The following is a 15,533-nucleotide window of genomic DNA, read 5'->3' on the forward strand; positions in this document are numbered from 1 at the left end:
ACACATACTATACAGAGATGCTGTTTGAGAAACCAATGTGAGTTTGGAAAATTGCACAGTATAAATATATTATAGTAGACCTCAACAATGGAATTATGATCAGTAGAAATGGCCATGACATGGGACCTTTAAATAACGTCCCTGTCATAAAGTCAGGTGCAACAGATACTTCAGACATCTCCTAACACTTCCCCTGGTGGTTTCACTACATTAATAACATCTGTTAAATGTAAAAAGGCTTTTGCATCAAGGGTTTTCTTTTTTAATTGCATTTGCTCTATTTGAGTGAATATTCTTTAAGGAACTAGTTCTTTATATAAAAACGTTTGAAACAAATAATGTATTTAATTCTTTGCTTGGCGAGCTATTTTTAGAACATGCCCGGCGGGCGACTGACGTTGCCCCTGCGGGCGACTTAGTGCCCGCGGGCACCGTTTTGGCTACCCCTGGTTTACACATATAGAGCTGCAGAGCTATAGGGCAGCCTTAAGAGGCGGGTGCTTGGCCATGGCCAAGCACCCGCCTCTTAAGGCTGCCCTGAACCAGGCTACAAACTAAGGGGGACTGTGCCTTTCAGGCGGTGGCCCCTATGGAATGAACTCCCCCAGAAACTGAGAGCCTCTGTCTCAGTGGAGGTTTTTAAGGGGCAGCTAAAGACTCACCTTTTCCGACAGGCTTTTGGGGCGTCGGAGGAGGTGAGTTTGTAGCTGCTTTTCATAGGTGTTTTATCCTATCTTTTACTGGATGTGTTTTACGCCTTTTATTACAAACAAAAATATGTTTCCCAATGTTTAAAATCTGTCATACCAGCCCATGTATATATTTTATTATTATTCATTATTTTAATACTGTTAGTTTTTTCACCACAGTGGGCAGTGAAATTATGTTTAAAAGAAAAACTACAATCCCATGATGCATTGCAGTGGTCCGTTTCTAGCTTCCGGTCCTCAGAAGCTACACGTTGCTAACAGACGATGTTGATGCAGATTTTATACCGAATGTAATGTGTTTAAGAGACTTTTAAAACACATACAAAGAGCTAGTGTATCCTTGGAGGGTGATTTATCCGTGCTTTCATCCGTTAAACCGTGTTTTTGTTGCCTCCCGTTCTTTGTTCGTAGCTTTTTATACCACGTTGCTGATCGGTAAACATAAGAAAATACATTAACCCCGGGAATAGTGGATAGGAAAAGACAATAGGAGCTGATTTTTGGACAATTCGACTGCAACCCAGAACAGACTGCTAACTCAACAGGAACTATCAAAAACATCCCAATAGAAGTTTAAAGTCTCAACATTTTATTAACCAAACAGATTATTGGAGAAACTAATCTGCAGATTAATGAACAGTGAAACTAAATTCCTTCAATGCATATTAATGAGGCTAGCAGTTGAGATATAAATCCATGGTTTAAACACAGCATAGTAAAAAATGTCTTCATAGTTCAGGAGCCATTACAAACATCAATTACATCGGAGAAACAGCATCTCTGTGGCCTTGTGTTGGCATAGTGTGAACGCTGGTCAGAACATAAAAAACTGTTGTAATAATAAAGCTTTATTCATACAGCACGTGCAGCTCATAGTGCTTTACAAAATGGCGACACATCACAAGTTAAAAATAAACAACAAGAAAGTCCCCTCAGTCTGTTAAGACCTTTACAGATACATGCAGCAAAATATAACATTGTAACAGGTTAAGATACACAAAGAGGTAAAATGTATGATAATAACAAATGAAATACAGTAAAAAAAAAAAAATGATTTATCTCGGAAAGATAAGTGAATAGATTCAACAACAGAAATAAAAACTAAAAATGTAGAGTAATAAAAATATCATAATTCTAATAAAGGTTAAACGATTAAAATATAAAGAAACCAACGTAAAAATAAATGTTGCTTTTGAAACTGTTAAATAACTAATATAAGATAAAACCTTTCCTATATCATAAATGAAACAATATAAAAGTAGGTAAATAAACGATTTAAAGTGGGGGGTTGCTAATAAAAAGCTAATCTAAAGAGATGTGTCTTTAGCTGGCATTTAAAACTGTCCACTGAGCCTATCTGATATTTCCTGGTGTTCCACAGTTTGGGAGCGTAGAGTATAAAAGCCTCACCCATTTTATTTTGGGGAACTAAGGGATATTTAAAAAGCCGAGGAGGACCTCAGGGCTTTTCCTGGCACATAAAACGAGACTGACTCTTTGAATTTAAGTCTGTTAGTCAGACTTCAATTCAGAAAGATATATAAAAATATAACTACAGCTCTCAGGCTATCAAGAGGAAGAAACAGCTAGCTTGGCTCTCATAGTTGTTCAAAACCATGCGGAATGGATTCGCTCATGGATTTTAAGGTGAATGCTTTGAGAAAACCTTTTCCCACACTCTTAACACCACTAAGGTTTCTCTCCTGTGTGAACACGGTGATGGATTGTGAGTTCACTTGATGTCCTGAACGTTTTTCCCACACTCTTCACGGCTGTACGGGTTATTTCCTGTGTGAACACGCTGATGTGTTTTGAGAGCACTTGATGAAGTGAACGTTTTCCCACAGTCTTCACACCAATACGGTTTTTCTCCAGTATGAATTCGTTGATGCGTTTGAAAATTACTTGATGTCGTGAATGTTTTCCCACACTCTTCACAGCTGTACGGTTTCTCTCCTGTGTGAACACGCTGATGTGTTTTGAGATGACTTGATGTAGTGAATGTTGTCCCACACTCTTCACACATGTACGGTTTCTCTCCAGTATGAATACGTTGATGTGTTTTGAGATCACTTGATGTAGTGAATGTTTTCCCACAGTCTTCACACCAATACGGTTTTTCTCCGGTATGAATTCGTTGATGGGTTTTAAAATTACATGATATCGTGAATGTCTTCCCACACTCTTCACAGCTGTACGGTTTTTTTCCAGTGTGAATACGTTGATGTGATTTGAGATGACCTGATTGAGAGAAAGTTTTCCCACAGTCTTCACAGCTGTACGGTTTCTCTCCAGTGTGAATACGTTGATGTGATTTGAGATTACCTGATTCCCTGAATGTTTTCCCACACTCTTCACAGCTGTACGGTTTTTCTCCAGTGTGAATACGCTGATGTGTTTTGAGATAATCTGATCTAGTGAATGTTGTCCCACAATATTCACAGCTGTACGGTTTCTCTCCAGTGTGAATACGTTGATGTGATTTGAGAGCACCTATTTCCCTGAATGTTTTCCCACACTTTTCACAGCTGTATGGTTTTTCTCCAGTATGAATAAGCAGGTGGCTCTTTAAATGTCCAGGTCTTGTAAAGGATTTGTCACATTGCTGACAGCTGTGACGTCTCTCTCTTACTTTCGGTTTCTAGAACAGACAGACAAAGAAAGAGAGAAAGTAAAAAAAAAAGCATAAATACAGATACAGTTAACAAAATAAAAACTCACTTAATATAAACATTGGGTTAACGGAATACTACTTTTACTAACTGTTTGTGTTTATTATATTAGATACAGTAAAACAGCAACATTCTAACCACAGTAAATACCAGAGGTGGGGGATTCGAGTCACATGACTTGACTCGGCATATTTTTGGACTTGAGACTTGCTTGACTAACATTGATAAAATCCTCGACTTGACTTTGACTTGGTATTCATGACTTGAGAATTTACTTAGGCTTGAGACGGATGACTCGAAAGGACTTTACTTTCTGATATAAAATATTTGCATTTGTATTGTACGAAGCCCCTAAAAGGGCAATGGAAAAAAAGAACTCGTTCGCAGGAGAAAGTTACCGGTGCGCCAAGTAGGAAGTGGAGTGCATAGGAGATAGACATTTCATTGCAGACTGTTATGTTTATGTGGGGAAATGGTATTGCATACATTATTTCAGATATATTTCGAACTCGGACTTAATTTTAGGGACATTTTGGCCAGGGGTGTAGAGCCATTTGTTTAAGCACCGGATCGGCAAAACAGGAAAGTCTGTGAACCAGTCTGCCTTGATCTATGAATTCATGTCCTTGACTCTCACAGTATCTGCTGCCCACAGCTGTTTTATAGAAGGAAAACCTCCTTCACTTCATGAAATCTCTGCAGCACCAGGAGGCAGTAACGTGTAACTCAGCAGAATCTGAGAAGAGCAGCACCAGCTGCAAAGAGCTGGGCCTTTTACTGTTTACTTCACTGTGTTTACCTTCATTAGAACAGATAAAGAGCAATTGCAGGCTGCTACGTTTTAAAAACACGCACCTCGACACACACAAATCGTACTGCCTGATTATTCCCCATATTACCTGTTTTATGATTTCAGAGCCCCACTCTCCATTGTTGCTAATGTTGAAAATAAAACTCTACTTTTCACTAACAACTGTCTTTTAAATGCGGAAACTGGGGTTATTCATCAGAATTTCGTATATGCGCCAACGCTGCTACAGCCGTGAGGCTATGCTGGAGCTACAATGCGATCGGCATCATACAAATACATCAAGCCATCTGTGCTCTTCAATATTGGATGACATCCCTCGGGAGCCGCTTAGAAACACCAGGAAAAAGAGACGAGGAAGGAGGGGAGGCGTTCAGAATCGTGGACACACTCAGGACATACACAAGGTACTGTCATGAATATTGTCAGGCCTGTTTATTATGTTTCACGGAGAGTTGGCTACAATGCCTGAATCTCTCTTTGAGGTACCCGGATTCACCCTTGTTTGAGCAGTCAGCGATGCGAGAGGAGGCGGTATTTGTGTGTATATTAACCTGTTAGCCCCGGGGGAGAAACCACAACATCTGCAAGCAACAGTGTCTGAGGGCTTCTTAAGATTTAATAAACTATGAAGGTTTCATATCCATGTAACGGGAAGAAACTCAGCTAACTGATGATATGAACCATTTTAGCAAAACAAAACACAATACTGGCGGCCGGCTCCATCGCTGACCGTGTTCACGAGCTGCAACACAGCCACCGGCAATAGTGCTCGGGGACATGAAGCAATGTCGCCTGGAAACTGTGTTACCTTGGTTCCAACACTATGTTGTACTCGAATATCCGAATATTCATTTGTTGGAGTAATATTCGGGTTTCAATTTTGTTATTTGGTTTATTCGTTTGTGATCTCCAATATCAACGTAAGAGCTTGTGCGTCTTCGGGGGGTGCTAAAAGTTAAAGGTGGGGTAGGTAATTTTGGAGAAACCAGCTCGAGTGCGCTAGAGTTTCAAAATACACAGCCGGAAAAAATCTGCCACTTCCTTACAGAGCCCCTCTTCCAACACACACGAACATGCACATGACCAATGAGGGCACGAGATAAGTTTGTGAACAGATGGAAGGCTGACAGGCAGGTAGGCAATCCAGTTATTTTAGCCGGGACTGCTAAAATGATTGGTCGTGCTTTTTACAGTACTACGGCTTCCACAGATGACATGTTTTTATGGATTTTTTTGTCAAAGCACTTAAGATATTCATTGCTATCGGGATGTTAAAAGCATTCCATGGAATATAACAAAAACTGTATCTCGAGCCGGTTTCTCAAACTTACCTACCCCACCTTTAACCATAAACTTTATCGTTTATTTTTTCCGTCTTTATATGTAGATATGACTTTTCTGTTAATCTCCGTCACGTTGTTGCCATAGCAACAACAACTTCCTGTCAACAGCGCTAACTCTCTTTCAAAATAAAAGCATGTCCATAAAAGCATGTCCATAACAAATAGGAAGCCAAGCCAAATTACACTTAAGACATATACAACTGCAATGAAAGCATCCTTTTCAATTTCAAAGAACACAAATTGCAGGGGTAGACATTAAGGGTAATGTCTACCCACCTCCGGGCCGGTGGAATTGTATTATCACTGGCCCCACCATTGTAACCACTGGCCCGGAGCATTCGTCCAAAACAAATCGACTTATAATGAAGAAAATTAACACATTTGTTTCAATAGTATTTTATGCACTAACTACATTACTACTTGTACTACAACATTTGAATCATCAGTTCTTCCTCATTTTCCTCAATTGTTCATATTTGGTTTATTAAAATAATGATATTGTGGTCATTGTTAAAAAATGTCTGCTATTATTATGAATATTATTATTTGTATAATGCGCTTTCTGCCTTCCTGTCATTATGAGTTAGAAATGTAATGGCTATGTAATAGATTTGATTAGAAACTTCATTATCCTAAACTGCTGGGACATTTCCCTATAGCCAATACCTTTATATCGTCTACTCTTCACTTACTTGTCAGCATAGGTCGGCATTGATGTACAGAGCCGACAGAAGACCTTGTTAATATTGGCATCATATTGAGAGGTGCAGCCAGTGACGCACCCTAAAACCAGGAAGTAAGCTGCTGGTTCCCTCGACAAAAAGCAATGGGATTTCTCCACAGGGTTTTGGAAAATAGCTGGAAATAAGGTCTGTGGAAAATGAACCTGTTTGATAAATGCACGTTTTGTTCAGCCGGATAATCTCTGCATGTCTACCCTACTTTTATAATTTCGAATCATAAATCTAATCGACAGATTATAAAAGGGTTTTAGGATGCGTCACTGCACCACTAGAAGCCAACTCCATCGATCAAGCTGGCTGAAACTTTCTCTCCCTCTTCTTCTCCTCTCCCTGTCACTCTCTTTTAACTCATCCGGTGACTTTCTTTTATTTGAAGATTGTTTTTTGCCCGGCGCTTGGCCGGTTACCGCTGGTATTAAAAACATTTTGGCGAATGGTTAGGTGATAGTCTGTAGTGAAGGAGCGCGCTCCCGCTCACGGGAGCCTGCTCGCACTGCACTCCGCAGCAAACAGCTGTTTGCTTTTCACCCAACAATGACAACCGACTCACGAAACGCTATGTTGCAGCGTTAATAAACGAAACTATTTAACTAAATTGCTAGTCAAAATACCAATACCACAGGACAAATATTTTTAGTGGCCCGGGGTGTCTAAATAGTGCTTCCGGGCCAGCGGGCCATTTATAATGTTGAGCCCTGAATTGGGTTATATACATTAACAAATAACTATAAAATAACAATATTGTAGAATAACTAAATGAATGCCGTGAATAAACCGAAATACACGTCTTGCAGACGGTTCGCTGCTGATTATTACGCCCCCCCGGGCCGAATATCCAAATATTCGCTGCTGATTACTACCGAATATCCGGAGCCCGAAAAATGATATTCGGGGCAGCCCTAGATCACACCAGAAAAGACAATATCCTGGACAAATGCTTTGTAAATGTTAAAGGAGCCTATGTGACTAAATGTAGACCACCAATACTGAACTCTGATCATAATGTTGTGAATATGATACCTCTGTATAAGACCAAACTGAAGAGTTAACCAGAAAATAAAGTAATAAGGACTAGGACAAATGAAAGTAGGAAACAGTTGAAAGCCTGTTTTCATTGGACAGATTGGGACATTTTTCAGTAAGGTTCACTAGATGAAATAACTACTGTTACCAATGACTATATTAACTTCTGTGTAGAACTAGTTGTTGCCACTAAATAAATAAAAATCTATCCAAATAATAATTCATTATGTGACTAAGGACATTGCAAAAGTTCTAAATACCAGGAAACTAGCTTTCAAAAACAAAGACTATGGAGCACTTGGAGAGATAAATAACTGAAAGTGAAGTTGAGGGAATCAAAACTGGCACACATAGAGCTTTTGGAAAATGCTTTTAAAGCCAAAGACCCCCAAAAAGTATGGGACACCATGATAACCATGACAGGAATGACCTCTTCAGCTAAACCTATTGTGACGGACAATGAATTTTGTTTTGCCAATTAACTAAACATTTTCTTTCGAGTCACTGGATAATTCTGAAAAGTGCACTGAAATTCTCGAAACAATAATCCCTGCTTCCAAAATAACCATCAGTGTCAAAAAGGTCAGAAAAACATTTCAGTGCACCAAGACCAAGAAAGCTGCTGGGCCAGATGGGTGCAGCGGTTTTCTGCTGAAAAACGTTGCTACTGAGCTGGCTCCAGTGTGGCAACCCATCTTTCAGGCTTCCATTGATACGCATACAATGCTTCTGTCATGGAAAACTACACACATCAAACCACTGCCCAAAAGAACATAAGGACTGCAGACCAATAGCCCTCACCTCAGTGATTATGAAATCATTAGAAATAATTCTGCTCCGATTTCTTATCAGTACAACACAAGACATACTTGATCCATACCAAAATGTTTGCCTATATTGGTACGTAAGATGCTGTTGCTACTCTGGTTCATATCATTACTAAACATTTAGATACACGTCACACCTATGCAAGAGCCCTCTTCCTAGACTTCTCAGCAGCATTCAACACAATACAAGCAGACATCTTGGTGTCAATAATTGCCTAAATGGAAGTAAATCCACACCTGATTTACTGGTATTCTGCTTGCTCATCTGTAGAGAGCAACTTGTGAAGGTGAACAAAACCCTGTCATTTGCCATCATAACCAATGTAGGGGCCCGGCAGGGCTGCGTGAGTTCAGCTGTGCTCTTTACTAGCTTCTTTTTAGCTTTTTTTGATGACTTTACTGAACTGCTGTCTATAGTGTGTATTGACTTTGACCGTCTAGTCATTGTTGGTGATTTTAACATCCATGTCGATAACATCCATGTCTTGATAACTATGGACTGACTCAGCATGTGACGGAGCCCACGCAGAATAAGGGGCACACTCTGGACTTAATGATCTCAAAGGGTCTGAATATCTCTGAGGTTGTGGTGACTGATGTTGCGCTCTCTGATCATTCCTCTGTTTTCTTTGAGAGCTCTATTTCTGTTCATACAAATGTTTAAAAAGAAGTAACCACAAAGCGATATTTAACTGAAAATACGAAGGAAATGTTTACTCAGAAGTTTTCTTCCACACTTGCCCCTGCTAACATCCGAGTAAATGAGCTAGTCGATCATTTTATTAAAAAATAAAAAATGTTATAGATGCCATTGCTCCAACTAAGGTAAAGGAAGTGACTGGCAAGACAATATCTCCATGGAGAAACGCCATGACCGTGAGAACAGAAAAAATAGTGTTGAAAAGCTGAACGCAGGTGGCGAAAAATAAATCTCCAGGTTCTTTTTGACATCCATCATTTAATCGTTTATTTAAACCGGGACAATGCACATTAATGAACATTTTAAACAAAATAATGCTTTCAAATGTAAATGAGCCGGATTTTAGCTTTGAGCTAAATTCCATCCGTAGTCCCATAAAGAGAGACTTGGCATTTATCATTTGGAATTGAAAAAATCCACGACAGTCTTTCTTGTCTGACATCATTGCCAAAAACAATGCACATGCATTGTTTGCTATCGTCGACAGACTAACAAACCCCCCAGTGTCAGTAGCCTCTGAACTTCTATCCACCAGGGCCTGCAATGACTTTGCCTTCTTCACTGACAAAATTCAGAAAATCAGCAGTCAGTGCCTCTCTGTATCATGTACAGCAGATGTGTTGTCCCTGTGTCCACCTAAAATCAATTCAAACACCATGACACAATTCAATCTGATTAATGATAAAAACCTAGAGGACATTATACAACATCTACAATCCTGTTCCTGCTGCCTTGATATTATTCCACCAGGCTTTTTCAAAGATATTTTTCATTGCATGGCCTCCGATCTACTTCGTATAGTAAACAAGTCTCTTCACTTAGGTGTTTTTCCAATGGCCCTGAAAACTGCAGTCATTAAATCGCTCTTTAAAAAACATTAATCTAGACCAGGGGTGCCCAACCAGTCGATCGCGAGATGTGTCTAAAAATAGAACAACAATATTCTGTTTTATCGTTAACGTCCTATAATCTTCCTGTGCCAGAATAATGCACTTGAACGCATCAAAGCTTTGTGATTGGCCGGCGTGACCCCATGTGTCGGGGCGTGGCTGGTGGGCAGTGGGCATAGTTTGCTGACATTGTCCATGTTCTCAAAACAGCAGTGTAATAGCAATTTCCTTCTCCTATGTCCTAGATATGTTTGCCGTTACTTTCACAGAAGGGCTGAAGAGTGATCCAGACGCAGACACAAACAGATGATTTCCGGTCCTTTGTTGAAGTTTATAATGTTGTTTATTCAGCTTTACATACCAGGGTTAATTGTACAGTTTCTAATTGTTGTGATGAGCATCTGCCGGGCTGGTGGAATCGGTATGCTCTCTTCCTCCTGTGTCCACACCTCTCCTGTCACCTATGACCTCCTTATATACACCCGGTGCAGCTAAACCCCACCACCCAGTGTTCATAAATAATATTGCACTATAAATATAACTCAAATAAACTGACACACCAACAACACCCACAAAATGGCTCCTACACACCGGCCCCTAATTGGCTTTAGTATGAAAACAAAAACTATTACCAATAAATAATAAAGGAGCTATACAAATGGTGTGTATGTGTTAGCATGTAATTATTAAATAATTTTTTGTTTCTTTTCTTCTCCCTTATTTTAAGGGTCATCAGTCTTTGCTGTTCTTTATGTCTCAGCTTCCTGGAGCAGACATATCTTCGTTATTGGTCTCACTAAGATGTTGCTCTTAGTTTAAAGTCGAACTGTGCGCAAGGCAAGGCAAGTTTATTTATATAGCACTTTTCAACACAAGGCAATTCAAAGTGCTTTACAAAAAATGAAAGACATTAAGAAAATGGCATTTTTAAAATCAGTCATTAAAAAGAAAAGCTAATAAAATAAACATTAAAAGAAAAAGTACATGGATAAAAGTTACAGTGCAGTTTAAGATATGAATAGTTCAATTAAAAGCGGCGACAAAAAGAAAAGTCTTCAGCCTGGATTTAAAAGTAGTAAGAGTTGCAGTGGACCTGCAGGTTTCTGGGAGTTTGTTCCAGATATTTGGAGCATAATAACTGAACGCTGCTTTACCATGTTTAGTTCTGACTCTGGGGACAGAAAGCTGACCAGTCCCTGAAGACCTGAGAGATCTGGATGGTTCATAATTTAGCAGGAGGTCAGTAATGTATTTTGGGCCTAAACCATTCAGTGCTTTATAAACCAGTAGCAATATTTTGAAATATATTCTTTGACACACAGGAAGCCAGTGTAAAGACTTCAGAACAGGAGTGATGTGATCCACTTTCTTAGTGTTAGTGAGGACTCGAGCAGCGGCGTTCTGAATCAGCTGCAGCTTTCTAATAGATTTTTTAGTGAGACCTGTGAAGACACCATTGCAGTAGTCAAGTCTACTGAAGATAAAGGCATGGACAAGTTTTTCCAAATCCTGCTGTGACATTAGTCTTTTAATCCTAGATATATTCTTTAGGTGATAGTAGGCTGATTTAGTAACTGTTTTAATGTGACTGTTGAAACTCAGGTCAGAGTCCATGACTACACCTAGATTTCTGGCTTTATCTGTTGTTTTGAACATTGCACACTGAAGCTCAGCGCTAACTTTTATACGTTCTGACTTGGCTCCAAAAACCATTACCTCAGTTTTATCTTTGTTTAATTGGAGAAAGTTCTGACACATCCAGTCATTGATCTGTTCAATGCACTTACTCAGTGTTTGAATTGGAGCATAGTCTCCTGGTGAAATTGTTACGTAAATTTGTGTGTCATCTGCATAGCTATGGTAACTTATTTTGTTGTTTTTAATTATCTGAGCCAGTGGTAGCATGTAGATGTTAAAGAGAAGAGGCCCCAAGATGGAGCCTTGAGGAACCCCACATGTCATATTTGTTAACTCAGATGTGTATTTACCTATAGAAACAAAGTTGTTTCTGTTCTTTAAGTAGGATTCAAACCAATTTAGAACTGTTTCTGAAAGTCCCACCCAGTTTTCCAGTCGGTCTAGTAATATGCTGTGGTCAACAGTGTCAATCGCAGCACTGAGATCTAATAATACTAACACTGAAGTTCTGCCACTGTCTGTGTTTAAGTGGATGTCATTAAAGACCTTTACAAGAGCAGTCTCAGTGCTGTGGTTTGGACGAAAGCCTGACTGGAACACATCGAAACAGTTATTTAAATGCAAAAAGTTACTCAACTGTTGAAAAACAACTTTTTCAATGATTTTACCTAGAAATGGGAGGTTTGATATGGGCCTGTAATTGTTCATTAGTGAAGCGTCTAGATTATTCTTTTTTAAGAGCGGTTTAATGACTGCAGTTTTCAGGGCCTGTGGAAAAATACCTGAGTGAAGAGATTTATTTACTATATGAAGTAGATCTGAGGCCATGCAAGGCAAAACATCTTTGAAAAATCCTGTTGGAATAATATCAAGGCAGCAGGAGGAGGATTTCAGAAGTTGAATAATGTCCTCTAGGTTTTTATCATTAATCTGATGGAATTGTGTCATGATGTCTGAATTGATGTTAGGTGGACATAGGGACAACACATTTGCTGTTCCTGATGCAGAAGACCTTGTGCGTCTGGTTTTGTCTCCAGTATTCTGCCCATTAACCAGGAGCCACGTGGAGCAGTGGAATCAGCCACTACAACAATGTCACCTGGAGCAAAGTTTCTTTTTTCCTTTTACCACCGTTGTCTATTTTGGATTAGAGGCAGGTATTCCTGTGTCCACCTTTTCCAAAAGAGATCTGCTATATATTGCACTTGTCTCCATCTGCGTTTGATGTACAAGTCTTCCTTTACAAAGAGTCCAGGTGGTAGTTTCGGCTTGGTTTTCATCAGAAGAAGATGGTTAGGTGTGAGAGCCTCTAGGTCCATCGGATCATCAGAAGATTTTGTAATTGGTCGATCATTTAGAATCGCTTCGACTTCACAAAGAAAGGTTTGCAATCCTTCGTCGTCCAGAACTTGTTGTTTTAGAACAGAACACAGCACATTTCGAACCATACGGATCAATCGTTCCCAAACACCGCCGTGATGGCTTCCTGCTGGGGGGTTACAATACCACCTTATCCCTCGCTGAAGCATAGCACTCTGAATTCTGTCTTGATTCAAACCATTGAGTGCTTCTCTTAGCTCTCTATTTGCGCAGACAAAATGTGTGCCATTGTCTGATCTTAAAGAGGAAACTTGACCTCGCCGACAAATAAATCGTCGTAGTGCATGGATGCAGGAGTCTGTGTCAAGTGCGTATGCAACTTCAAGATGTACTGCTCTGCTTGCCATGCAAGTGAAGATTACGCCATATCTTTTGACAAGACTTCGTCCTCTCTTGATCTCAATAGGACCGAAGTAGTCTACTCCTGTATTTGTGAAGGGAGGTGTATCTGGTAGAATCCTTTCCAAGGGCAAGTCTGCCATTTTTTGTTCTCCAAGTTTTCCACGATGCCGTTTACACACAGTACAGTGTGATATAATCTTTCTTGCCACAGAGTTAGCTTTGATTATCCAGTACTTTTTACGGAGTCGAGACAGCATCTGATTCCTTCCTCCATGTCCAAGGTCTTCATGAATATCTCGTAACAATAGTGTGGATATGTGAAGATCCTTTGAGAGAATGATCGGATGTTTGGGCTCTTCAGGCATTGCTAGTCGTTTCAAGCGACCACCCAGTCTCAGAAGTCCATGATCCAATATTGGATCCAGTTTGCTAGTTAGTTTCAACTGCTTCCTTTCACATTATGTTTACCAGCTTCTAGTAAAGATAGTTCTTCTTTGAACCGTTGCCTTTGACTAAAAGAAATGACTGCATTTTCTGCTTGAACAAGATCTTCAGGACATAAACAGTGTCTGCGGAGTGTTCCTTTAAAGGCCTGTATCTTCCTTTCGACCTTTTCCTTTAATCTTCTAGGATCCTTTTCAGAGCCATTCACAGTAGTCTGAATCTCCTTTCTCATTTGAATCAGCTCCAAGAGTGTCGTTTTTACTTTAAAAGGAATGGTATGCTCATGACACTCATTTTTAAATAATTATCATCCGATAAAACAGACCAGTCTCTGCCAGCCTTTTTTTTTTTTTTTTAATCCGATGACATTATCAGTGATTTTAAACTGATTAATTACCGAAATAACAACACTGTGGGCGGCGCCATTTTACCGGACGTGACGTAAACCATGCGTTTGGTTTCGAGGACACGTTGAAGTTCATGTTATTTACTGTAGTTAATCTCTTCAAATATGCCTCATTGTATCGCGAAACATTGCCACAATTCTGATAGGAACAATCCACGGAATGCTCGGTTCCATCTGTTGCCAAAAGGTAAGCGTAGGAAGTACGTTCGGAGGCAGTGGCTAGCGAAATGTGGCCGGCCCGAACCGAAAGATCCACAGGCGCATGTATGCAGCGAACATTTCAAGTTTCCGGACGACTACTCTGAGAGTATGATAAAACATAACATGGGATTTATTGAACAACCATTACTTAATGGAGATGCAGTACCATCGGTCTTTCTGGTGTCATCACCGACCAGAACACCAGTTCGGCCAGTTGAGAAATCGCCCTCTGCAAGTGTGAAGCGACGGAGGACCAGAAGTAGTGCTCGGAGTAAGAATAAGGTATGTTATAGCGCATTTCCATTGCAGCGGGTAGCCCCATTTAAACGTCCTTTATCGTCCAGGCCAGGCCAGTTTTTGGTGGCCTTTCCATATAGCGTAGTACCGGCTAGTGGGTATTTTCCCCCAGTTTTTCCGGCCCCATAAAATCGTGGTTCTAGGGCCAGGGACAACGAGGCTGAGTATGCTAAACTAGAGAGGGAATCGCTAGCAAGGGTGGTACTACATGCATACATATCTAGTAATCAAAATCATTGTATCTACTAAGTAGTACTAAGTAGGCTCGAACCTGTATGGCTGAATTCCCCCATCCAATCTCTTCATATTGCTCAAAACTTCTTCCTCGGCTGACGAGTCCGAACTCAAATACTCCGCCATGTTTTCGTGTGTTTACAAAGTGAACGCATGGATGACATCACGACCATCACGTGACTACTGAAAATGGCCAAAATGGCAGCAGCCTGACGGAATATACAGGTTTTGATAAAAAAGAGCTATAAAATCATTATTTACCGTGGAATATCGCTGATTTCTGAGTTTGTGGGGCTCAATGAATCTTTGACAATGACGTTCATTGTGATGTCCTGCTTGATTTCTGGATCATTGCCAGAGATATCTGAATCCACATGAGAGTTTGGCCATTCTCTGTCTGGCTTGGAGAGAAACTCAGGTCCCTTGATCCATCTCCTACAGTTTAAGAATTGGTCTGCCTTTAGTCCTCTAGAGGCTTCATCTGCAGGATTTTCCTTTGTTCCAATATACCTCCATTGTGATACATCCGTGGCATCCCTTACAAGAGAGATCCTGTTTGCTACAAATGTTTGAAAGTGTTTGGTTTCGTTTTTTTTGTATTTTAGCACGGTAGTGCTATCAGTCCAGAAGACAGATTGGTCCAGTTGCAGCTGTAATTCTTTCTTCAGCATTGTGTTGATTTTGACAGCCAGGACTGCTGCTGTAAGCTCCATTCTGGGAATTGTAACTTGTTTCAATGGTGACACTCTGGATTTTCCTGTTATGAATTAAACATGCACTTCTTTGTTATCATTCTCCAGTCTTAGATATGAAACAGTGCCGTAGCCGCTTTCACTAGCATCCGAAAAGTGGTGCAGATGTGCATGTCTGAC

General features: G+C 40.1%; 1 protein-coding gene across 1 annotated transcript in view; it reads right to left on the reverse strand.

Moving 5' to 3' along the window:
• Positions 1 to 1,282: 1,282 nt before the first annotated feature.
• The window catches only part of LOC117534735 (zinc finger protein 239-like), an 87,262-nt gene continuing 73,011 nt past the window's right edge, over positions 1,283 to 15,533 (reverse strand). The window contains exon 3 of the mRNA XM_034198981.1: positions 1,283 to 3,351. Coding sequence (XP_034054872.1) covers positions 2,443 to 3,351 — 909 coding nt within the window. The 3' untranslated portion in view covers positions 1,283 to 2,442. The remainder of the gene's footprint in view (positions 3,352 to 15,533) is intronic.

The sequence above is a fragment of the Gymnodraco acuticeps genome, unplaced genomic scaffold (assembly GCF_902827175.1).
Source record: "Gymnodraco acuticeps unplaced genomic scaffold, fGymAcu1.1, whole genome shotgun sequence".
NCBI classification, from domain to species: Eukaryota; Metazoa; Chordata; class Actinopteri; order Perciformes; family Bathydraconidae; genus Gymnodraco; species Gymnodraco acuticeps.